Consider the following 24,537-nt stretch of genomic DNA (forward strand, 5'->3'; position numbering starts at 1 on the left):
TAGGTACTTCCCTGCCTTCCAATTTTTGTTCAGGATAAGGCCTAAGGAGGGCCCTCACCCACCAAAGAGTCTGACTCCATTCCTGGAAGAGCATCCTGATATGAAATCCAGAGTCCACCAAAAGTTTGTGACACATTTTAACCCTAAAGCAGAAGATGTATCCTATAGGGTCTAGGTCTAGCCTAACACAGATAAGGTCTACAAATACAAAATGCATTTTAATAACCCTGAGTGTTTTGTACACTTGTTACCAAAACAAACCAGGATTCTTTTTACAAAGATAAACATCAACTATAATGTGTGTAAAAATAATAGAAAACTAAAATACAGGAAATATACTTTAACAGACACACATACATATTGTATACTCGTACCATCCAAATTGAAGGCCCTCTACAATAAGTAGAAAATGATTTAAAACAACCATAGGGATATGAACAATGTGAACACAAACTGTCAACATGAACAGTTAAGAAACAAAGTTGAGTGTTTCTAATATAGCAGTTCTATATATATTTTTTAAAGAATCACATCTCTTGTTCAAATCTCAGCCTAAAAAAAGATTCCCACTGTCTCTAAGCTAAGGAAAATTTTTAAATCCATTGAACGTGACATGATGATTATGATGCTGCTGAGCTGGGTGACTAAGTGAAACATTCACACAGATTTATAAAGAGCACATTTATACGTAGTTTGCAACCACAGTAAAAATCTATTGTCCCATATTTCTAAATCCTGCCCATTACATTTGAAAGAAAGAATATTTACCACTGGGCATCTGTTCAATTGCCTTAGGACAAAAACGTAGAAATAGGATTCTACAGAATTCAATACATTGTTAAACACTAAGGCTATTCCTCCCCATGAATCGAAAATGCATTCTGGAGCCAGAAGTTCAGCACAGCCCATGCCTTAAATCTAATCACATAAATGAAACTCCAACACTAGGCCAAAAGCAACGTTAACATTGTTAAAAGCCCACACTGTGTGAGTTTTTTTACTCCATGTGTTTAGCAGCTATCTGTGAAGAATCACCGGGAAGTTTTCATTAATTCACTTGGGTAAACTTATGCTTGATAGACATTTCTCCATCCAATTTCACAGCAATACAGAGCATATGCACACAAAGTACTGAATTCTTGAGGTTCAATATAATGTTTTTGAAAAAGGAAAATTAATTTAGACTCTAGAAAAAGGTTTAGGAGTAAAGAGATAAAAATAGAAATTCCCTTCAATTTTTATTTAGAAAATGAAAAAAACCTCAGGAACACTCATGTAAGCAATAAAAGCAATTCAGTGTTTTATTTCCTGTACCAAACTCACGCTCATAGATTGATATGCTACAGCATATTTTTAACCAAAAACACATTTGGACCATTGGTTTTAGTTACTTATCCTTTTTCCTATTTGCATCTTCCACAGATATTTAAGCTGTTGGAAACTAAAGAGAGCACAACCTGATTTTCAGGTTAAGTCCGTCCAGGAGAAAGGGAGCAGAGGTGCCAGTGTCTGCAAGTTGATGCAGTGCCCAGCAAGAGAGCCTGGGTTTCCTCAGCCCGCCAATGCACCACCACCATCACCACAGACTCTCACAGGACACACTTTGATGACACCAGCCGCTTTACAGTTAGAATCCCTATAAAGTGATACTGGATATCTAAATTCTTTTGTATTCTTAAAAAAAACAATTTCCGTCACATTGTTGAAAATCTCATACCTACTCTAGTTCCAAGTCCTTCCTTAAATCTAATCCTTCCTGGTCCCTGATCTTATTTATACCCTCCATACAACTAACACATTTATTCTCGTCTGCATTATTTTCCTTCCTATATTTCTTTAAAAAAACAAAAAGAAATCCAAAATACTCTTCTTTAATCTTTTTCTCCAATTTTTCTCCTTTCCTTGCTCTCGTAGCCAACAAGCAGACTGTCTTCTAAGGCAATGCTTCTCAAACTTAATGCATGGAAGGAAAACCAGTTTTTGTCCGTTTTGTTTCATTTTGTTTTGTTTGCCCTGAACTATTACAGACTGATATTTTTGTAAAATACAATAAAACAAATGACTAAATAAGCTAAATAGCGGGAAAAAAAAAACCCACACAAAATATAAGCCCATAGATATCACTTTTGGATATCACAGCAAAATAAAATTGTTATAAAAGTTTCTAGAAAAAGTTAATTCAATTTCTGAACTTATCTTGTCACAAGCCAGTAGCAAACACTTGTGGACAGGCACCGGCTTGAGGACTGGCCACACTTTGAGGAGCACTGCCTAAGGCATCTACGTCCTCTCATCATCCTCAGATATTTGCTTCACATGCCAAGTTCTCCTTTAAAATTCCTCTACCTGTACTGCTCTCTCCTCTAGCTCACTTAGGAATCTAATCTTACTTGTTGCCCATGTTAGTCTGAGACACTCGGATTATTTTCTTCTTCCTATAACTAATGAAAACACTCTAATCTTGATCTCTTCCCACTCTCTGGCAGAGCCTTCTGTCTCTCCTCTCGGGTCTCTTTCCTTTCCCAGCGCCTTAGCCTGATGTTCCACTTGGTTCCATCCTTGACAACTTGCCTTTCTTCCTCCAACCACAAAGACCTTATTAATTGTCCTGATTTCAACTATTATTTCTAAAAATCCAATTTCCATCTTTAACCTGAAATAGTCAGGTTCTCTCACCAATTTCCTTCTCTCACATAAACATTGTTATTCAAATTAATTATCCTTCCAACTCAAATTGCTTGAAATGTTTACCAAAAGTTCCTGCATTGTCAAGTTCTGCAGCATTTATAAATTCAAGCAAAACAAAGTCTCTTCTCACAAAGCGCCCTACAGTCTGGGCTTTGGATTCAGACAGCACTGCGTTTAAGCTCCACCATGAATAACTGCGTGTTATTTAGTCTCTCTACATTTCAGTTTCCTTACGTGAAAATCTGGTGTATATCATTATATCCATTTCATAGGACTGTTGTTAAAAATAAATAAAATAATAGATGTGAGATGTCTGGCACGCAGAAAACATTCAACAAATATTATTGTCATTATTAAGATTTACTTCTCCAGCAGTGATTTTATTACATTACAAATAATTTCTTGAGAGTTGACAATCTGCCTTAGATTAGACTTTTGGCAATTTGTTAGTTACTTTTATTCACTATTGCTACGACATGAGAGTCTAAACCACTAAAAAAGGGAAAGAGTGTCGGGAAATGGCTCAGACATTTGCACTGATAAGTTAAATAAACTTGGAAGTATAGTAAGGTGAAAAGCAATGCACACTTAAATGCATTCCGTTTCCAGCACAGCAACTAACTGGCCACGTGACCATGTCAAGTCACTTAATCTCTCTGTGTCTCAGTTTGCTCATCTGTAAAACAGAAATCCAAATGCATGATCTATATCCTTTTCATTTCTTAACTCTTTGAGGTAGAATTTTTTTAGTTCTAAATACAAACTATAGTGAAACACAGACTGTAAGTACCAACTTTATCTCAAAGAGGCTTATTCAAAGACAAAAAACATTGCTATGACGTTTTAAACAAACAAAAATTAGCCTAAATATGCAAAACCCTACATGTAATGTGAAATATTAAGAAAGGATTCAACAGTTATTGTTTTTTAAGGGAAAAAATGGACATTTTATAATTTTTTCTAGTTTGGCAGTTTGTTCATAAAATACCTAAACCAAATATAAAATCCAAGCTGAAATATTCACTGATTACGAACTACTATTTGTTTTTAACAGGAGGCCAATGTTTCAGTGTTTAATGTCAAAGCTACAAGTGAGCAGACACCTTCCAGGAACTATGCCAAGTACTTTACGTTTATTAGCTCACTTGATCCTCACAAAGAAAACTACAAAGTATGTAATATGTCCTGTCATTTAACAGATGAGAAAGCTGAGCATCCCAGGCTTGACTAACTTCCTGAAAATCACACCAGGGGGGAGTGGCAAGCTAGAACACAACATCAATCTGCAAGGCTCCTAAATCTAGTTAAACAGTTCACCATGAAGCCCTCTCCCAAATAAATCCCATGCATATTAACATTCACAGCTCTACAAAATAAGGGCGAGATAAAACACGCCAGAAACTTTACAAGATTAGACAAAAATGAAGTCCATGGAAAAGAGCATGAACGTGCTCAACAGAAAAAGGTACCCACCTTCGTGACCTATGACAGATCTGGAAGTCGTCTGAAAACTAACAACTCCCGCCACATTGTCATTGGCCAAGATGTTCACTCTCACAGTGTCGGAGCTGGGCAAGATTCTACTTCCACCTTTGGTGTACACCAAACTAACTATGATGCTTTCATCATCCTCTGGCTCAGAATCATCTAAAATGGTTAAAATGGCTGTCTTTTTTATTTCGCCTATAAAAAAAATTAATGGAATAAAAACCAAAGTAAACAAAATCACCAACACAGAGACTTCACAAAGGCCGAAAATAACTTCTATTAGAACAAGTTAAGTAAAACTATGTGAGTGAATTATAATAGGTCAATAACATGAGCCAATATTAGTGCCACTATAAGCAAATGCTGTATGTTAATCTACATGTCCTTTCACATATAAAACACTAAAATTTCATAAATGTGGACAGATTGTGGAGAAGGACATTTTGAGTTATGGAAAAATTAAAAGGTAGAATTATTTCAAAGAATCATAGTTTCAGTTCCTGGTCTTTAGTCCAGAAGAATGACCTAGTGAGGAAAAGAGCTTCAAAAGCATCTTCTGTTTAGAAACAGCTCCTTCTAGGAGAACGGAGTCTCACTCTCATTCTGGCCTTACCATGAATAATTTTCACCAGGTAATCAAGCCAATACCTGCCTGAAAGACCAGGAATACTTAGGGAGAGGTGGTCAAAATGGGAAACAGAAAAAAGGCATGGCAAATTCTCAGTGAAAGAACCAGCCTGAATGGGATGAGTCTTTGGGTAGCTCGATGAGATGCCAGCATCCAATACCAGTTTCCAGGATATGGGGAAATGAAGGAAGGAGACAGAAGAGGAATCGGAGGGATGAGTGACAGCAACAGGGGTCAAGCAATCTACTTTGCAATTTGGTCTAGGACCCCACTAGTACACAGGGCACCGCTGAATACCCTACACCCAACACTGCTTCTGCTGCTCAGCCTGCAGTGTCCCTCATCTAATTCTTTGCCACTTTCTGGAAAAAGGATGAAAGGGTGGGATGAGAAAAGGCAGGAAAAAGGAGAAAGGAGACATGAATGCATCTCTCTCTCTCTCTCATGACGCTGGTACATTTCATCAATTCACAGTGTCAAGATTGCCTCAAGAGATTACAGATTATCTAAGAATCTAGGTTAGCTATAAAATATAGTCTATTTTGTGTGATGATATAGTTAGAATTCAAGGTAATACTAATTTGCATAAGGCTCTTACTTTATATATAACTTTCTTTGTAGTTACTAACACGACTGGAAAATCTAACTTTAAATTTTCATCGCCACTCCTTCCTCATTTAATTTTCATTATTTCTTTTGAAGTAGGGAGAAATGTCACCAATTACCAACCTGTGCCCCCATACTCATCAAGCATATCATATTCCATGATGCCCAAAATGATTTAGTAGGAAAAACCATTATAGAAATGTTTTACACTATTTTAAAAATTTACTCTGAAACATAACACTTATTAGATGTTTCAAAAAGTATACTATACATGCAACGTGACCCCCATTACTGTTTCCAACAAAAGTATATGCATTAAAAAGATGAAGAATAAAAAATGCAGTGAATTGCTATAAGATACGGAACTGTGAATAATATTTATTTCTTTCATTGTTTTTGTAGATCCTGAGGTTTTTATGAGTATATATTATTTTTTTCAATCAGAAAAACACTATGTTAATCAACTGTATGGAATCTGTAATTGCCCAAATCAGGATATAAACAATGATTTCAGTAAAGATACATTTCTCCCACCCAAAGAGAACTATTTTAGAACTTTCCAGATTTTCAAATATTAGATGATTCAACCAGCCCTGAAAAAGAATCAGTGATCTGACCTTAATCCTAATTTGTTGGCCAAGGTATCTATAATTCCATTGCTCATGAAAATTTACAACAGTGATCCCTTCCAAGTCTAAGAACACTATTACAAATTGACCCATCACTAGGCCTAATTCAATATGAATGAAGACACCAAAGTTCATACTATTTACACTTAAAAATTATTTTCATTGAAGATTTATCTTCATTTGTCTAGTACATCTTAAAACGCTTCCCAGTTAATATTCATTTTTCTAGCTACCAATACTTCTTACCCACGTGTTTGGTTGTAGATACATGGCTCAATCTTGTAATTTCCTTAAAAAATTAGACCTTGCTTTAGAGTTCCTCCAAGTTCCCTTAAAGGCACTGCTATCACATAGAAAGGAATAAAATTTACACACTCCCTGAAAATCTCCTCTTTTTAATAAACTAAAAAGATATACATGAAGGGTCGTGTCAGTCTACATGTCATGTCAACCATTAACAAGCCACCTAACTTCCATTTCTTTCAAATCATACTGCACTTTTACCTATTAGCAAGAGCGTACACAGTAAGAACTCATGAATATTATTATATAAATTGATGATTTTACCAGGAGGAACTAAAATCCATTTAGAACCATCACTCACCTTCAGCAAAAGTCAGAACGTCTCCAGCACCTATAAAATCTAAACCTTCAGTAGCAGTTCCACCAACAACACGCCATTCGACTGTCACCTGACCTAAGCTGCCCCCAGTCCTGTGGATCATCAGCTCCACTGTGGTTTGGGGTTGCTCCTGAACTTCGACATATAAGCCATCTTCTGAGGTATTGGGACTAATACTGTAGATCACAAACACTCCAAAGGCATCACCATTTAAGGCTATGACAACTGTAGAAGTATTTGGCTGTCCTATGGTTGGCTGGTTTTTAAAACTGGCTGTGATATTCATGAGGTGAACTTCAAGAAGAGAAATTAGGAAACTCTCATCCATCTCTGGGAAATCATCAGGGAGAATAGAAACTGTGAGATTTGCAAATTCATCACCTTCTAGCATTATGGCCCACTGCCTTGTCACAGGCTCATAGTCACTACCAGCCACAGCCTGACCGCTAAAAAGAGATGCTACCCTGGTCAAGTTTTTCCTGTAGGTCCAGGAGTCTGAGTTGTTAACAGTTGGGCTGATCCACGATGTCATCCAAAAACACTGGGGGCCCTCAGAAGCACTGAAAAATGAAAATGCTGAGCACGCGTGTTCTTTGAGGCACAAAGCGGCACAAGTATACTGCGGTTCCCCCACTGCAGAGACATTCACCCAAGTTCTCCAAAGCGGGTCAGGCACCCCTTGAATTGGTGATTCATAGTAGGAGAGTAAATCTTGACCTTCCTCAACTGCAAGAGCCACCACATCAATATCGGAAGTCCTGTAGAACAACAACAGCCGACCGAAGTGCCCTCCGCTAAAACGTGGAGTGACAATTAAAAGACAGGTTAAGCACTCAAAACAATCTGTGGCTTACACATAGTGAAGAGAAATACTGATTGCGGGTTTTGCTTTTTTTATGGGTATAAAGTACTAGTACAAATACAACCACGTTTCTTAATTACAGTTGTCTTTCAACATTTTGTTTTCTCATGTACAGAAATCTTGCTAGTTTTCAATCGAATAATACTTACTTTTTACCAAGCTATGAAAATATCTTGCAAGGTAAGCAAATCATACCCATTTCGGAATTATCAAACAAGATATTAGAAAACTAATTTTCATTACTAGATTTCAGTGAAACAAAGTAACAATGCTAACAGCATGAGTACATTTTGAGGAGATAGAACTACGTGCCACCACGCCCCAAGACCTCATATTTCCTATTTCTGAAGGAGCTGAGTGAACCATATGTTGCCTCACAAAAGAAATGCCGAAAAAAACAGAACCTGAATATCAAGCACTTCATCCAGCATCTGCATGTTCTTTAATTTAGAAGGTAATTGCACTTAAGTTCTAAATCAAAGAAATCACAGATTAAAGCAATAAATTCCTGTGGTTAGAAAACCCAGTGATGTTATGATCCATTTCACTAATAATAGGTATGATACATATAATGAGTTATTTATATTAATAGGCATAGTTCAATTAAATTATAACATAAAATAATTTACTTTATATAAAAACCACCAAACCTAAATTATTTAATTGTACAAGAGATACTTTCCCACCACCCCACAATTCCCATCCCCCCACAGATGCAAGCAGCCATCTCATATACCTTCTCCTGACAGTTATGTTAGCACAGGAACTTCTCTCCAGAGGCTCTTGAACATGATAAACCGACTGAACAAAGGCTACTGTACCATAAGGATTATCATTGGCAGGAATAATAATATTTGCCACACGATCTAACCCAATAGTACCTCCACCAGAGGCGTCAGTTAGTTGCACTTGGATAACCTAAAAATACAGTGAAAACTTCCTTAACAGAATCTCAGTTCTGAAATTAGAATAATAATAATGCAGGAAAAAAGTCAAACATAGCAATACAAGAACAAAATGGAACGTAATATAAATGGACTCAAGGAAAACTCCCCCCAATATATTTACAAACCCAACATGTAACAGAATAATCCATTATCAGCATTTAATAACAGAGCATGATTACACGCAAGAAACATCGGCTAAGTTCCTTAACATTGTTACATAAACCTATGAATCCATTTTAAGATCCCTGTTTATGTTTACCACTTCAATAATATACTTTTACATCCTATACCTTTTTCATTTAGGGAAAATATCATGTATACGTTTTATGAATAGTTAATCAATTATGCTTTATTTCTCACATTCTCTTAAATGGAAATTCTCTGACAAAATTTAAAATAAAAAACATCATTTCATAATGCTACCTAAATTCAGAGAGAAGAGAAATGTTTTGTATGTGTCAACTAACATCTAATATTTTAGAAGTGAATGATGACACAATTAGCATTCAAATGAAATTTTAGGGATTTGCTTTCTATGAAAATTTGATACTATTAAAGAATAAATGGTATTATATGCAATTTTATGAGATTTAGGCTTTACTAATACTTGACTTTCATAAAATAAAATTATCTTCAGCCAATATATGTTAGTGATGAATCAACTTTCCCACTGAGACTCTATTTTATTTGCCACCTTGCTTCTTCAGCAAAAATAACTATCAGGCAGATATATCCAGTATGGTGTTTGCCACATAGTAAATTCTCAAAACTGTTGTAGAATAAATGAATGAACAAGTGAGAAGTCAAAATCTACACTTAATTAAGGCTGACTGACCACACTCAAGCCAAAAGAGAGTCTGGATACAAACAAATTAACAGTTTATATGGAACAATGTAGCAAAAATTATGACAGATGTATATATCTTTAATCATTTAACCAAAATGTTGAAAAATACAATGTAATTGTACAAAACAACTTACACTTGTAAACTTGTACATAGTAAACTGCTATGTGTACAAGACCTATTTCTAGAATATTCTTGTTTCAGAGAATCACTTTCACACTACCCTATTTTGAACATTCCTGTAGAAATAATTTGACATGCTTGATAAATGTCACAATAACAGCCATCTGTTCTAGTCACTATAAGACAAGGTATGATTTACAGTGTCATTCTATACTAGCCATTCCTCTCACCTCTTCAATCTCCGGAACGTCGTCAGCCAGGACCTCTAACAACAAGGTTTGAATGGTTTCCCCAGGGGCAAAGGTCACATTACCTGAGACAACTCGCAGGTCGCCAGTAGCAAGCTGTCCATTAATGGTGGCAACCCACTGAACAGTAACATTGCCGAGTGTCCCAGAATTTCGAATTACTGGCAGGTTTACCTTCACTGAGTTAAACTCAGGTTCCTCTACAATAAGTTTAGTAATCTGAAAACCTGAAGGGCAGAGCAGAGTTATTTCAAATACAAAGGAAACTGAGTCAACAGAACTCACCAATTGCCATGCTACAGTCAATTCTTCTTGCCCGCTAAGCAACCTAAGTAGCTAAACCCCACAAAATCAGAGTAATGTGCTGTGATACAAATTGGTCAGGCCTGCCAAAATTTCCAAATTATTTTTCATTATGATAGAAGCAGAAATCATAAACTCAGATGCTCACAGGGGTTAGACTATACCAGTCATCAGTGAAGTGTGTCTAGTAAGTTCCATGGCTAAGAGCACAGTGCAAGCCCAGTCCCCAAAGGGGCAGTTGCTATTTTGCTCCCATGACTGATTCTACACAGGAAAGGGGGCCCAATGTTGCCAGATTTTCCTACTTATGAAGAAAGCCTAGAAATCTAAATTTTTGTGTAAATTTCTGTGAATCAAATTAAAAAACAAAACTTTTTAAGAATTTTCTAAGATCCACAAAACACATCTAGGAGCCAGATATGACCTAAAAGTTTACGACTTTCATATTCATGCTAAGAGGTTGATTTCTTTTGTTAATAACCACTACATACTGAAAGTGAATGTACACAGATGTCCTATAAGTCAGTAATAGCAAGATAAAAAGGAAACATGACCCAATAAATTCTGAGTCTATAAAAACAAAGAAATGTCAGATCTATACAGACAAGTAAAAGAGAGACACAAACTAGTCTGGTTACCAAATAATCCATAGGGGTCATCAGAGGCCTCAATAATAATGATCGCCTCTGTTAACGCCCCTAGTTTGGCTCCTCCTGTGGTTTCATTCAGCAGTTGCACAAGAAAAGATTCTTCCAGCTCAGGGTAGATGTCGTTAATGATATATATTGGCACAGCTTTACTGGTTTCCCCTTCTAGCAAGACCACATCCGATGAAGCTATACTATAATCTTCACCTACAAAGGCAAAAAGCAAAATGCTACCACTTATTCCAAAGTAGGATAATAAACAGCCATATAGTAGGGAAATACTATGAGGTCTTAAATTTCATGGATATACTTGGAAAGACTTTTTTGAAGATATCAACTACATTTATTCTAAACAAGATTTTACCTCTCTTGCCAGAAAAAAATGGGTTTGATATCACAAAATAATGGAAAAGACCTTCTAAGGGTGTTCAAGTTCATTCCTTCATTTTTAGAAAGATGTATACATAATTTGTTCTATTTGCTGTATACAGATATGGGTGATATAGATATGGATATGGAGATAAACATAGACACAGATATAAAGAGTCAGTCACTATCACAAGATAGCCCCTTACCTACAAAAGAAAAAAAATCTACATACAATACTTTTAAAACAAAGAACGTAACTAGAATTCTGATCTCACTGGGGAGATAAATTACACTGCTGCTCAGATACGGACATGTCAGCATCATTGATGTTATAGCTGGAAATTATGGAATCTCCCACAAAGTTGGATTGAAAGCTGCTACTGCCTACTGCTCAGGGTAGCTTTTATTTCTGGTCAAACAGTGGATGGGGACAGGAGAGAGGCCTCCTATGGAGGCTGAGGGCTACTTTCCTAGAACACTGGTCAATCTCCACCGTCTGTCAATGTGTTAAGCTCCCTACAGGCAGTCAGGTATTCCTCTGGACTGCCTACCCCAAATGTTTGCACATGTATGCAGACACATATGTTATGTACATACGTACACACACACACACACACACACACACACCCCACTTAGGGACTAGGTGAGCCTGGTTTCTTATCTTTTCAAGCAAGTATCATAGCCACATGATTTATTTCAAAAAAAAAAAATCAAGCATGTTATCCTATCCATTCACAGTCATGTTCCTAGACAGATTCTAATTAAAAAGCTCTTAGGCAAATCTCCCTCTAGATGCTGTAACTGCACCACCAAAGAAGGCGGTCTCCTAATGTTTGCATTTAGCAATGAAATTCTTTTGCTTGTACACAAAATAGTTAATGCTAACCATTGCTTTTTCCACGTTGTTCATAAATAAACAAGCAAGATAAATGGGTTGAGAGAGAATACTGTTGCCAAGCACTGTCATTACATGGTTGCACATTTTATCCTGCATTCCTCATATCATTTACACATGAATCCCTTTCAAAAAACAGGCACTAAAAAGTATGCACAGAGATAGCCTAACAAGGCTTTCCTTAGTTCACTTTTCATTAGTTTGCATGTATTTTGGTCATCAGAGCTTTTAAATTCCTATACAATTTTGCCAACAGTTTTTACAAATTCTGCAAAATCAGTGTCACAAATATCTGATAAAAGCTCTAGATTTGTGTCTTTACACAGATGCGAGAGTATGATTGTTTTCTGGTTGGTTTTTCTAACTACATCTTTGAGTGACTTTGTTAATCAAGAATACAATTTCCCTCTAAAACACTTCAGCGCTCCTCAGATGTCTTTCCTCACCAGCTATTGCTGTTATTGGCACGGCTTTAAACTTCACAGAAACATCTGCAAATGCTCCTCCCGTTCTGGTCACGTTGATAATGGGTCCAACATGATTTTCTGCTACTCGAACAACTGGTGCTGAGAGCTGAAGAGTTCCAAAGGCATCATCATTGGCAATGATAATTAGCTGAGCGATAGTTTCTACCTTAGGCCCAAGGCATGGAGAATTTGAAACTGAAAGACAGAGAAAAATGAACATATCAAAATTCTAAGAACTGGCCAAAATTTACCAAGAAGCTTCAGCAAGATTTCATCAGCCAAATGGGATCATCATTTGGTGTCTTCTCGCTACTATTTATATCAAAGAATATTTATTACTATGTACCAGCACTAATCTAGACACTGAGGATACAAAAATAAACAGAAAGTCCCTACTGTCTTGTAACTTTAAATTCTAGGGCAATTTTTATTATAGAATCCTTAGAAAAAAAACACTTACCCTACAGGGATATTTTAATAAGTATTAGAAATTTGTCAAAAGGCAAAAAAATGATTAGAGTATAATTAATCAACACGTTGCATAATATTACAACAGGTAATGATGAAACCTACAGAATTACGCTGTTCTAATTAGTTACCCGCACGCCATAAATTTTTAAAAGACAACATATTTCAGTTCCAAAATTGAGTAGGAAAGTAATTTAGCTCCTTGCCCTCAAAGATCAGCTGCAAATCATCATACTCTGAATAAATTATTGCCTCTCTAACTGCTTCACTGTCCTTCCTCACAAACCTGTCCCTTCCTACCCTATCTTCGTGAACCAGTCACTCAACTAACTCATCCAGAAAGCAGAGTCAGCCTCAATGCTACCTCGACATTGCGATAATGGAGAGGCCCCATCCTTTTAAGGATCTCTGCTCACATTCCACTGATTTTAGAGGGAGCAAAGCTTACTCTGAAGGCATTTAGGACCTTCCACAAACTATCGCTGATTTATTTTCTAGGTTCAATTCCAACCAGCACCCTTGCCAAAATAATAAATGAAGAGAACTTTTAATACTAATGAAGCATCAACAAACTCTTATTAAAAGTAAACAATTTTGAATTCAAATTCAGAATATCACTAACCATTGTGGTATCTGGAAATATGTGATAATGAATAAAATTCAACATTGCCAGATAATTTAAAAAAAAGAATGTAACATTTAATTTCAATAAAATAGGCCGAGACCAGCTAAATTATATCATAGTAAAAATCACAAAATAAATCAATATACTATCATTAGATTCAACTAAATTAGAAAAGAATGCCAGTAACACAGAGTTGTAGCAGTGGGGTACATTTTTGGAGTGTGCACTATTTGCCAGCATGGCTCCAAGCACTTTTATTGTATCAAGTCATTTCAGTCCCACACCTCCTAGGTGGTAGGAAACACTGTCCACATTTTACAGATGAGGGTTCAGAGGCACAAAGACACTGAGTAAGTCACCTAAGGTATTAGACTAGTAACTGGTGGACACAATCAAGAGGCATGCTATAAAGCTTTGCCTAATCTCTTGCTCCCTATATCCAACTCTTCATCAACCTGGGTACCACAACACCTTCATCTACCCAAGACTGTCCATCCTGCCATAAGTCCTATGCCCTCACTAGGTGCTGATCACCAGTCTTCTCACACTGCTCCCCTGAAAGTTGATGATTACACTTAGAGCAGAGTAACAGGGACCCTATCAGGTCCTATACTGATTTTGCCTATTAAAATTTGAGTGAATATCACACAGATTTGCACTTAATTGTTCTCTAATAATTTCAGATCATAGCTTATGCCTATTCTGAACTGTCCCAAGTATGCTGCGTGCTTCAGGAACATATCAAGCATCAAATACATATTGATTGTTTTCCCCATCCCACAGCACATTGATACTCAGCATATACCATTTTATTAATAATAATTGTTCACACTATTGAATGCTTACCATGTGCCAGACACTGGATTAATTTTCACATCTATTATTGTATTTAAGCCCCACGATATTTCTGTAGTATAGATAAGGAAACTGGGGCTTAAAAAGATTATGTCCAACAGTTTATTACTATAGACGGGAACGTAAGACACCTGACACCAGCACCCACAGGTCACTGCTGTGTGTGATACTCCCTCCTGGTTTTATTTCTGTCTCACTCTGTGAACTGTGAGTTCCTTGAAAACCAGGCTGTATTTACAATTCTTACTTAAGAATCATACTTAAGTCTTACTTACTTAAGACTAATTACTGCATTTTATTTCAATGTATTTATTATAACTGGCCCTAAATCTTGATAAGAAAAAAAGGGATGAGATATTGTGTGGGAATTTTAACCTTGACTATCATCTGAAAATTTAATGTTAGTTGTCCTGTAAAGTTAATTTCCTTCTATAAACTTGGACTACAATTACTTATAATGTTGGGAAGAATGTTGCTCACTATACACTATATCCATCCAGGTGTTGTGGTAAGGTGAAGAAATTTACTTAATCTTTATGGCAGAACATAGTCAACATGCAGACATTGGAATCTTACTCTTTGGACTATGTAACTCCAGTTTCCTTAAGAAAGTTTTATTTGTTTTCTTATAAATATCGCCCTACAACAAATATTAAATTAATATCACTAATCTTTCTTATTTCACTTGTTCCCTTATCCGGGAAATCTAGATTCTTCTTTTTATTTAAAACACTTTTCTAAAATTACACATTCTTTCAGGAAGAGGTGACTAATGAACAAGTCATATACAAGAACTGCTTTTAGCTCCATGAGCCGAAGCTGGGCTCTCTACCAGTAGCCACTGGACTCTCTCTACAAAGCCACTGAGCCACAACCCCAGGAGGAGTGGCTGCTACTTTCCAACAGAAGCTGCTGTACAAGATCCTGTACCAAACATGGCTCACTCCTCATTCCTCATTCTTATCCCCAACCACTGCCTTCTTCTCGACTCTCATGGTGACCCACAAATTTACAGGATTTCTTACTGTTACACAGCTTTCTCCCCCTTCCCTCATGCAGTTGCCAGATCCACATGCTCCTCACCAATACAAAGAGCCTCTGCTGGTTAAGGAATCTTCCAGAATGGATCAAGGTGAGAGAGGCTCAGGTTCTTGCTACCAAGACTATCCTTAGAATCCCCAGATTGATTCCAGAAAGTTTTAGAAGCTACAATATCTGGTACAAGAGTACTAGAGGCCAGTTACACTGGATTACAAAAACACTTCTAAAAATTTAGGCTGACACTGTAACAGACTTTTAAAACAGGATTTCACATTTTCAAGTGTCCCACTTCTATTTGCCTTATAGATAAACTTCTGTAAGATGATGCTTTCAAGGTTAGGGCTTACTATTTTTATAGAATTTTCTACTACACCAAATTCTTAATTTATTGTTTTAGAATTCTTACCTCTAGTTTAATAATGACACACGAATGGTTACTTACTTGGGCGATTCTGTACTTGCTCTGCTAAAGTAGAGTTGAGTAGTTCAACAAACACAGACTCAGACCTTTCTGGTTCATCATCCTCCAAAATTGAAATAGTTATTGTTGCCTCACTCTGATTGGCTTTGAAAAGAGCAAACCCAGAAGCTGGAATATAGTCTCTTCCTTGAGTTGCTCTGGCTAAATTAGGTGGAAAATAAGGTGGTTTTTCCATATCATCCAGTGTTGCATATGTGACTATGACTTTTCCCAAGAGTCCTTTTAATCTTATTATTGACAACGTGATGTTCTGGTTTGCTTCCTCAACTTTAATAGGTCTACTGTTCTCAGAAAAAATGAAGACCCCACAAGGATCATCACTAGCCAAAACTGTTAGTGTGGCATTAGTATGAACTCCCAAAGAGCCACTGGAGACGCTAAGGATTGACACAGAGAATGCCTTATCCAGTTCAGGCTCTTCATCCGGCAGTATTTCCACTGTGATGTTGGCACTCTTCTGCCCAATCTCAAATGTGACATTGCCAGAGGTGAAGGCGAGGTCACCATCAGGATCAGAGTCTACGCTCCAAAGCAAAGTCACTTGAGAAAGAGCTCCATGACTTCTCATAATCTATAAAATATTTAATATTAAAAAGTATTAAAAGAAGGATTAAAACTATTGACTTAGAGATTTATAAATACAGAATGATAATAGGATATTATAAGCCATTCTCAAGAATCTAAGATTCTTGAAAGCAGGGATCATGTACTACCCATCTTTGAAGACCCTCAGAGAGTCCTACTTAAAAGTGATTGTTGGGGCTGGCCCCATGGCATAGTGGTTGAGTTCAGCACCCTCCACTTCAGTGGCCCAGGTTCACAGGTTCAGATTCCAGGCACAGATCTACAACACTCATCAGCGAAGCTGTGCTGGTAACCCACATATAAGGTGGAGAAAGATTGGCACAGATGTTAGCTCACAGCTAATCTTCCTCAAGCAAAAAAAGAGGAAAACTGGCAACAGATGTTAGCTCAGGACAAATCTTCCTTAGCAGAAAAAAAAACAAAAAAATAGTGTTGCATGAAATAGATTGATTGAACAGTTTTAGCTTCTAACTAAACTATAGCTGTATCTTTTCTACTATTATACTATATATTAGTAATAAAGCAAATGTAACTAACAATTTATTATATTTAAGCACATTCATGAAAACTTTTATATTCATAGCAAAGATGGTATATATTTCATTCTAAGGAACAGATGAGTGATATTTTTCTGAAAAGTTCACCATAAAACTCATTTTTTAAAGCAAATTACATTTCCTTTTATCTTCAATATAATATGAAAAACAAACAGCATAAAACATTTGACTCTAGGTTATATAAAATACATTAAGAAGGAAGAAATGCTTTTGTCAGTAATACGTTAAGAAGAACAAAAAGCTTAAAAAACACTCTAAATAAGTCCCAACTAAAAGTAATTTTTATTTCTACTTAAAATATGAAAGTTGATTCAAAATAAAATTAGGACAGGAGTATTATAAAACTTGATCCTTTCCCTTAATCCCTTTTTTTTCTTTCTTGAGTCATTAGTTGCCCTTCTAAAGTTGTTCAGTTTACTCCACAACAGCTTACTGAAAGTCTGCCCTAAGAGTACAGAAATGATATATTTTGAGTGACATTTCTTCATCATTTGTATAAAATCTGAGGAAGCTGATCAAGCTTCTAACTCCTCTGAGTTACTTAACAAGAGAATCCTGCTTAATTCCTATGAGAACAATGCAGAGTAGACACACACACACATAAACACACCATAACACAACACATAACACATAAACACAACATAACATGTTGTTATTGCTGTTGTTCACAAATGTTTTGGATAGTCTTTCCTTCTGGGAGAGAGATACTAATTGCACTTCTCTATCCACTAACATTAGCATGGTCATGTGACTTGCTTTGTTCAAGAAAGCGTAAGTGGAAATGCTGTGAATCACCTCCAGAAAGAAGCTGTAAGAGCCAGGATGCAGTTCTCCACACTCTCATCTCCCCACTCCATAGGGATGAAAGCATCTGTTGAGATGGAACCTCTGTAATCCTTGGTCCCTAAGTGACTGATGAGTGCCAAATTAAGTTGGACATATACCATGAGCGAAACACAAATCTTTGTTGTATTAAGACATGGAGATTTCAGGGGCTGGCCCCGTGGCCGAGTGGTTAAGTTCGCATGCTCTGCTTTGGCAGCCCAGGGTTTCACTGGTTCGGATCCTGGGCGCGGACATGGCACCGCTCATCAAGCCATGCTGAGGCGGCATCCCACATATAACTAGAAGGACCCACAACTAAAAATACACAACTATGTACCGGGGGGCTTTGGGGAGAAGAAGGAAAAATAAAATCTTTAAAAAAAAAAGACATGGAGATTTCAGAGATGTTTGTTACTGTACCCTATCTGAATTAATACAAAAATCTCTGTGGTAGAGCTCCATTATATTCCTTAAAGAGTCAGGCATCCTCAGAATCATGAGTTTGGATGTAAAACTAGATACAAAGACAAATGCCAATCACTATTCAATTATCAGTTTGTATTGTCTGTGCCACTAGGCTTATTCCCCTCCTCCTAAACAGAAAAAAAGTAACATAAAGCACACCTTCATAAGACAATAAAACAGTCAGAACCAGGACTGGAGGAGAAAATGGACTCACGTTTAACACAACAGTGCTGTACCCATCTTCCGGTTCAGTTCCACTGACAAACAGCGACTCAGGGCTGAATTCAAATACACCATGAGCATGGTCGGAGGCTGCAATTGTCACTAGAATTTGGGAAGCCACTCCTAGACTGGCTGCATGAATACGTTCCAACAAACAGCAAGAAAATGTTAATTAGTAATTTACAAACCAAAGGAAAAGGCAAAGAACAACTTTTTGAAAAGAGTTGCACCATTCATTGAGTACATTCTAATTTGTTTTAGAAAGAAAGGCAGACGCAAATGGTTGCCACACATATTCATGCTTTTATGACCTTTCTCTATTTTGGCACCAACGAGATATACAAGTGCCACATAAGCACTTAAGGAGGAATAAGGAAAACTTGTTTTTCTTTTTCTTCTCTATGAAAGAGAACATTCTTCCACACAGGGTGTATGAGGAAAGTCTCCCACGACCTTACTGACCTCAGAAGAACATGAGCCAAAATGACTCTTACCTTTATGAAACAGGGGTTTCCCCACGAGTTCCCTCAATCTGACTAACAGATTCTTGGTTTCCAAATGTGCATTAACTCTAGGCCTATTTTTTTCATCATATTATCATATTAGATAGATCTACCTCCTCCCCTGAGCCCAAACAGTCCAATCCTATAACTAAAAAGATGTCAAGATCTAAAGAAGTATTTAGATTTTTCCTGAGACGTATGGTAAACTCTTACGTTGTATTAATGTACACAGACAAGAAAACGAACAATCCCAAAAGTAGCAGAGTAATTCAATACAGAGGTTACATATGGCGTTGATAGAGTTAGGAACGAGAGGGGTGGGAACATGAGTTCTGACACCAAAATATAAAGCTTGGTATTAAGAAAAAGGAACATTGGAGGATTAGAAAGACTTCTCCCTCAATAAACAAGTTTTCTCTGTTTTCTCATCTAACAGGAAAAAATATTTGAGGTAAAAAGTTGAACCATGCTTCTACATGAATCTACTTCAAAAGGAATCCTCTTTTCAAGAGTCCTTCCGATTAACTGGCAACTTACTCTCCCCATTTATTTTCTTCTGAATTTCTTTTTCCTATTTGTTTTGATTAAACACTTCATATAAAGTCTCATGGTTCTTTTCGTACAGAAAATCAGTGTGGCACATTTAACATGAAAATATGTCCTATTTCTCTCCTTTTAGGTATTCAAAGCTATGTAAAATGTTTTTCAATAATCATTTTTGTAAATCATATTCAAGTAAAATTTCCACTGCAATTAGAATCAGGAAACCAAATTAGGTTCATACAGAGAGGGGAATCTGGGCTTCGCAGGCAGGCAAGGACTTGATTCTGACGGGATCACATTCTAGCTGGGTGACTACAGCACAGAGCAAATAATACTTCATTAAGTTGCTGTGATGGTTAATAAGATAAAATATATAAAGGACCTGCACATAGTAGGTTTCCATAAATGGTTAGTATTGTTGTCTCTAAAAGGAAAAGTTAAAACGTAGACTAGTAAAGGGCGTTGGAACAGCTGCTTACCATGTTTGTGAATAGTTGGAAGGAAGAATTCCATGTCCCCATCACCACTACCACTGCCATCAACCCTAAAGAGTTCAGTCACTTCACAAGGAGACACACAAAGAGACACAACCCACATAACACACATTGACAGAGTGAGAAAATTGAGAGCTCTTAAAACATATCCAGCAAAGAGGAAAATGCACTAATATTCACCCAATGACATGCACTCTTCCACAGAAAATAGATTATGTTAAGTGATATAATATTAGTCAGGCTACCAATTGATAAAAATTTCACTCATAGCTTCAGGAAATACTCCACATAAGTTGTAATTGGTATTTCCCATTTCTGCCAATTTAACTAATTTATTTTTAAATTTTCACTTACAGCAATGAAATTGTTTTGAATATTTTAAATATTTGTGTGTGTATATAATCAAACACTTAGGCCTACACGCCTGTGACAGTCACCCTATGGCTCACAACCAACAATTCAAAATTAGAGAAAAGCATCTAACATTTCCCTCCAGCCACACATTCAAATTCCCACCACACTTATGGTTCTCAGACTTCATCACCCTTTTACCACTGATACTGTGGAAAGAACTCTAGACAAGTAGTCTAAAAAACTCTGCTTCAGCCCCGGCCCTGAGAATTATCAGCTATAAAACCTTCAGCAAGTTACTAAACCTCTTGGTACCTCACTGTTCTCACCTATACAAGGTGCTGCCTTTTATAGAACTGCTGCAAAGATCAAACAGATAACACCATAAAAAATAAAGTACCTTGGCAACACGTAAGGACTATAATAAAGAGAAGGTTGTTATACCTTCACCTCCAACACATCTTATACCCCACCCATTATTTTACCAAATGTTTGTAAACAATGAAGACAGGAAGGGCAGCGATGTCAGCAATGGAAAAGAAGAAGACTAAGAGAGGCAAAGCCACATCCGTACCTATGTGCCTCTACCAGTATCCTTGACTGACAAGCTAGTTAAGATCTGCTCTGTGCTTCTGTCCTTCTCCTCAACAGGACTGGGATACACCAGACATGAGAATCTATGGCGCCCAATCCTGAAATCATCTTAGAGACTTAAGAGGCAAAATGGATTGCAGGAAGTATCTGGTGCGTGGTTTTGCCCCCATATTATCCATAAGTCATGAGAAAAAGGAGTGAAGTTCAACACTAATGTACTCTGGCTAGCATAAAACATCTATTCAGGTGGCTATTTTTATGTAGAATAAGTTTTATAGACAAAACTGTATGGAATAAGGGACGCTCCCTTGACCCTCAAAGAAATTGAGTTCTACAAGCTATTTCACTTCTTAGGCAGTCCCTAGCTATGACTCAAAGAGTGGAGACCAGTGTCTAGATTCCTGTACCTCCAATCTCAACTCACTGGGAATTCTCTGTCACTATTGTTTACTAAGAAACTGCAAGATTGGTTTTCAAATGAGTACTCATGCCCAATTAATGCATAACAATGTATATTCTAGAGACATGAAAAGAAGTTTCTACATAAAATCACAAATATCACTATGATCACAAATATTTCTGAAGAATATTCGATGTTCGTTATTAATCAATATTCGGGAATGATCACCAACATTTTCTCTATTACATAAGTATTTTCAGCTATAAGTGATACAAAAAACAACTTCTCAAATATTTTATAGTGACTTTTGATTAGTGAAGTCCTGTCACGAAAATAATGATTTGGAGATGTGAGCACTTGTCTCTGGAGGACAAGCAAAGCTGGGATTTTTACACGCCACCTGCCAAACTGGTCGCCCAGCATATTTTTACTATTTTAGGCAGTCAACCAAGCTGGGGCGCTATTTAATCATCCCCCGGCTTGGCCTCCTTTGCTTTTATCTGAGCTGTAGGAATACAGGGAAGAGAAATTTGGGAAAATTTTGCCTACTTACCCCAAAGCCTCACTACATACTAAAAGACAAGTTTAATATTTCTGGCCTACCCAATCTCTCCCTTTGGATGGCTTATATGGTACTACAACTTTTTTCATCAAAATCTGAAGACAATAATAAGATAATAATCCTGGGTTTTGTAATGGAAGAGACTGTCCAGATGAATGCCATATCAAATCTCAAGTTCTTACATTTATAAAGGTAATATGGTGCACATCACATGCATTCTATAACACCCCTAGTAGTATCTGATAATCAAACACATTAATACTTCTGCAAGGAAGCATATATAAATAGTTAATCTAAGCAGGATAAATAAAGATTATACGTAGCTTTACTTCAACGCAGATGAGTTTTGCTATAAAATGAATTTTGACTCCAAAAATCTTTGATAGTCAGAGCTTTCTGAATCTCAGAATTGAGGATAAGGTATTGTTGACCTGCTTTATTGATAATCACTTCATAATAGATTATCCAAAAGGACTGGTTTTTACCTGTGCTACACCTAGAGATTGCTCTAAAGGAACTACTGGGAAAACTGAAAAAAGGAAGAAACGAGAGAGGTGATTTTAGGGGCACCTGCAATGAATGACAACCATAATTTGGTGATTCAGTACAATTATGCTATTTCATTCTAAAAGCACATCTACTTAAGGAAAAGACAATAGATAATAAAAGGAGAAAAAAACAGCATAATAGACATTGTCCTTATAATAAATGTTAAACATATTAACTCAGAATTAACCAAACCTCACAGCAAAAGTATATGTAAATAAAACTATGAGTTGAATACTAAGTTCTAAAACTAATACTCTAAATTTATGTAGAAAGATAGAAATTTCCTTTTTACCAAGAAAGGGTCTATCCATTGGAAATTGTCTACCATATATCTTATGCAATTATTAACCTTCAGGATACTCTTTCCAAAAACTAGTCATTCACTCATTAAAAAAATAATAAGGTTAATTCAAAGGAACGAATTTCTTTAATAGAATGTACTATCATCATGGTGGGTGGACAAGCAAATGTTTTGATGTTTTTGAGTCGCAAGTCTTACCTCCTCCCTCTGAGTTTAACAATTCAACTTTAAAAGATTTTTCCAATTCAGGGATAGAATTATCGGTGATGTTAACAGAAATGTATTTATATCTTTCTCCTGGTTGAAATTCTAAGGTACCAGCAATACCCTGAAACACAAATAAAAGATTTATCCATGAGATTATAATTATTTTGTATATGAATGTGCAAAATAAGAGTGTTTACTTTGTCTCAAATTGTTACAAGCACTGAAACAAAAGAACATAATTAAAATACAAAATTGAAAACACAAGTGGAAATGAATAGTGTTCAAATAAATTCTAAATAAATATTCTCCAATTAAATAAAGTAGATAGATTCTTATTTCTCTTATTAGCCTATTCATCAAAAAAAAAATAGCCAAGGCAAATGAGAAATCTGAATAGGTGACATCCACAAATTCCTAAAGAATTAAGTCAATGAGATGCATGGAATTCTCTTGACCAGGTATATTTAGAACTATTCAAATTATATCACTGAGTAATTTAAATACTCAGTGCGTAATTATAATGGCATTTTCATTCTGAGAATTTCTCCAAGCAATAGTAAATATCTGTCCCTTGGTCATCAATCTTTCCTTGATGATACTTGCAAGTGAAATTCATACCAGAGATCTCCCATCACAAAAGTTCACACAACAACAAGAAAAACAAAAAAGTTATCTAAATTCAAAGTCTTAAAGTCCTTTTTTCTACCATTATCTCTTATATAAGCATTTTCTCCTCAAGTCATGAGAGTAAATTTTAAAGTTGCTTAAATTTTTCTAGTGTTAGCTTCTGTGGACAACTATATTTCACGTTGCAGAGCTATTAATGATCTTAAACTTAAATTGAGGAACTCAAGTACCAATTCACTTACTCACGTACGTATTAACTTTTTAATATTTATCAAACACATAGCATGTGTATGGCACCATTTTAGGTGCTTGGCATTCAAAAACAGCCAAGACAAATCTCTAGCTCCGTGGAGAACATTCCAGAAGGAGTGTTAAGAATGTAATAAAATAATTTGAATAGAATTACAACTGCTATAAAAGGCATAGTTAGCTCAAGAAGAAAGTAAGTAACTTTGCCTAGAGTAGAGTTGTCAGTGGAGTAATTCTAGAAGTCTTAACAACAGAAATAACATTTGACTGTCTTAGGAAAGCTTTTTACTTGACCCTAGTAATATTTTACACAATTGGCCACTTCCTCTTCTGGAAACACGTTCTCTAGTATTCCATGATATCACACACTCCTGTTTTTCCTACCTTTCTAGCTCATCCTTTTCAGTATTCTTTGCCGATTTTCACATTCGCCTTATGACCTCTAAAAACTATTGTTCATCAGACTCTCTCTAGACAAGACTATCATATTCTAGGCTTTTAATATTATTTATATGCTCCCAACTCCCAAATTTCTATCTCCAACCTCTGATATCCAGACTTAAATCTTAACACCTATTTCAAAGTTTTCTTACAACTTCTGTCAAAATTTTTAATTCATGATCTTCCCTTAAAATTTATGCCTTATCCACTCCTCTCCACAGCTCT

The 24,537-nt window shown here is 36.3% G+C and overlaps 1 protein-coding gene across 3 annotated transcripts in view; it reads right to left on the minus strand.

Annotated features, from left to right (window-relative positions):
- ADGRV1 (adhesion G protein-coupled receptor V1) overlaps positions 1 to 24,537 on the minus strand; it is a 511,472-nt gene that overhangs the window by 387,671 nt on the left and 99,264 nt on the right. For all 3 annotated transcript variants that reach the window (XM_044780002.2, XM_070517787.1, XM_070517788.1), the window contains 10 exons: positions 22,987 to 23,116; positions 20,017 to 20,097; positions 18,484 to 18,623; positions 15,799 to 16,408; positions 12,347 to 12,562; positions 10,628 to 10,843; positions 9,669 to 9,913; positions 8,260 to 8,441; positions 6,644 to 7,455; positions 4,162 to 4,371 (listed from right to left, as the gene is read on the minus strand). In XM_044780002.2, the coding sequence (XP_044635937.2) occupies positions 4,162 to 4,371; positions 6,644 to 7,455; positions 8,260 to 8,441; positions 9,669 to 9,913; positions 10,628 to 10,843; positions 12,347 to 12,562; positions 15,799 to 16,408; positions 18,484 to 18,623; positions 20,017 to 20,097; positions 22,987 to 23,116 (2,842 nt within the window). The remainder of the gene's footprint in view (positions 1 to 4,161; positions 4,372 to 6,643; positions 7,456 to 8,259; positions 8,442 to 9,668; positions 9,914 to 10,627; positions 10,844 to 12,346; positions 12,563 to 15,798; positions 16,409 to 18,483; positions 18,624 to 20,016; positions 20,098 to 22,986; positions 23,117 to 24,537) is intronic.

This window comes from Equus asinus, chromosome 9 (genome assembly GCF_041296235.1).
Source record: "Equus asinus isolate D_3611 breed Donkey chromosome 9, EquAss-T2T_v2, whole genome shotgun sequence".
NCBI lineage: Eukaryota > Metazoa > Chordata > Mammalia > Perissodactyla > Equidae > Equus > Equus asinus.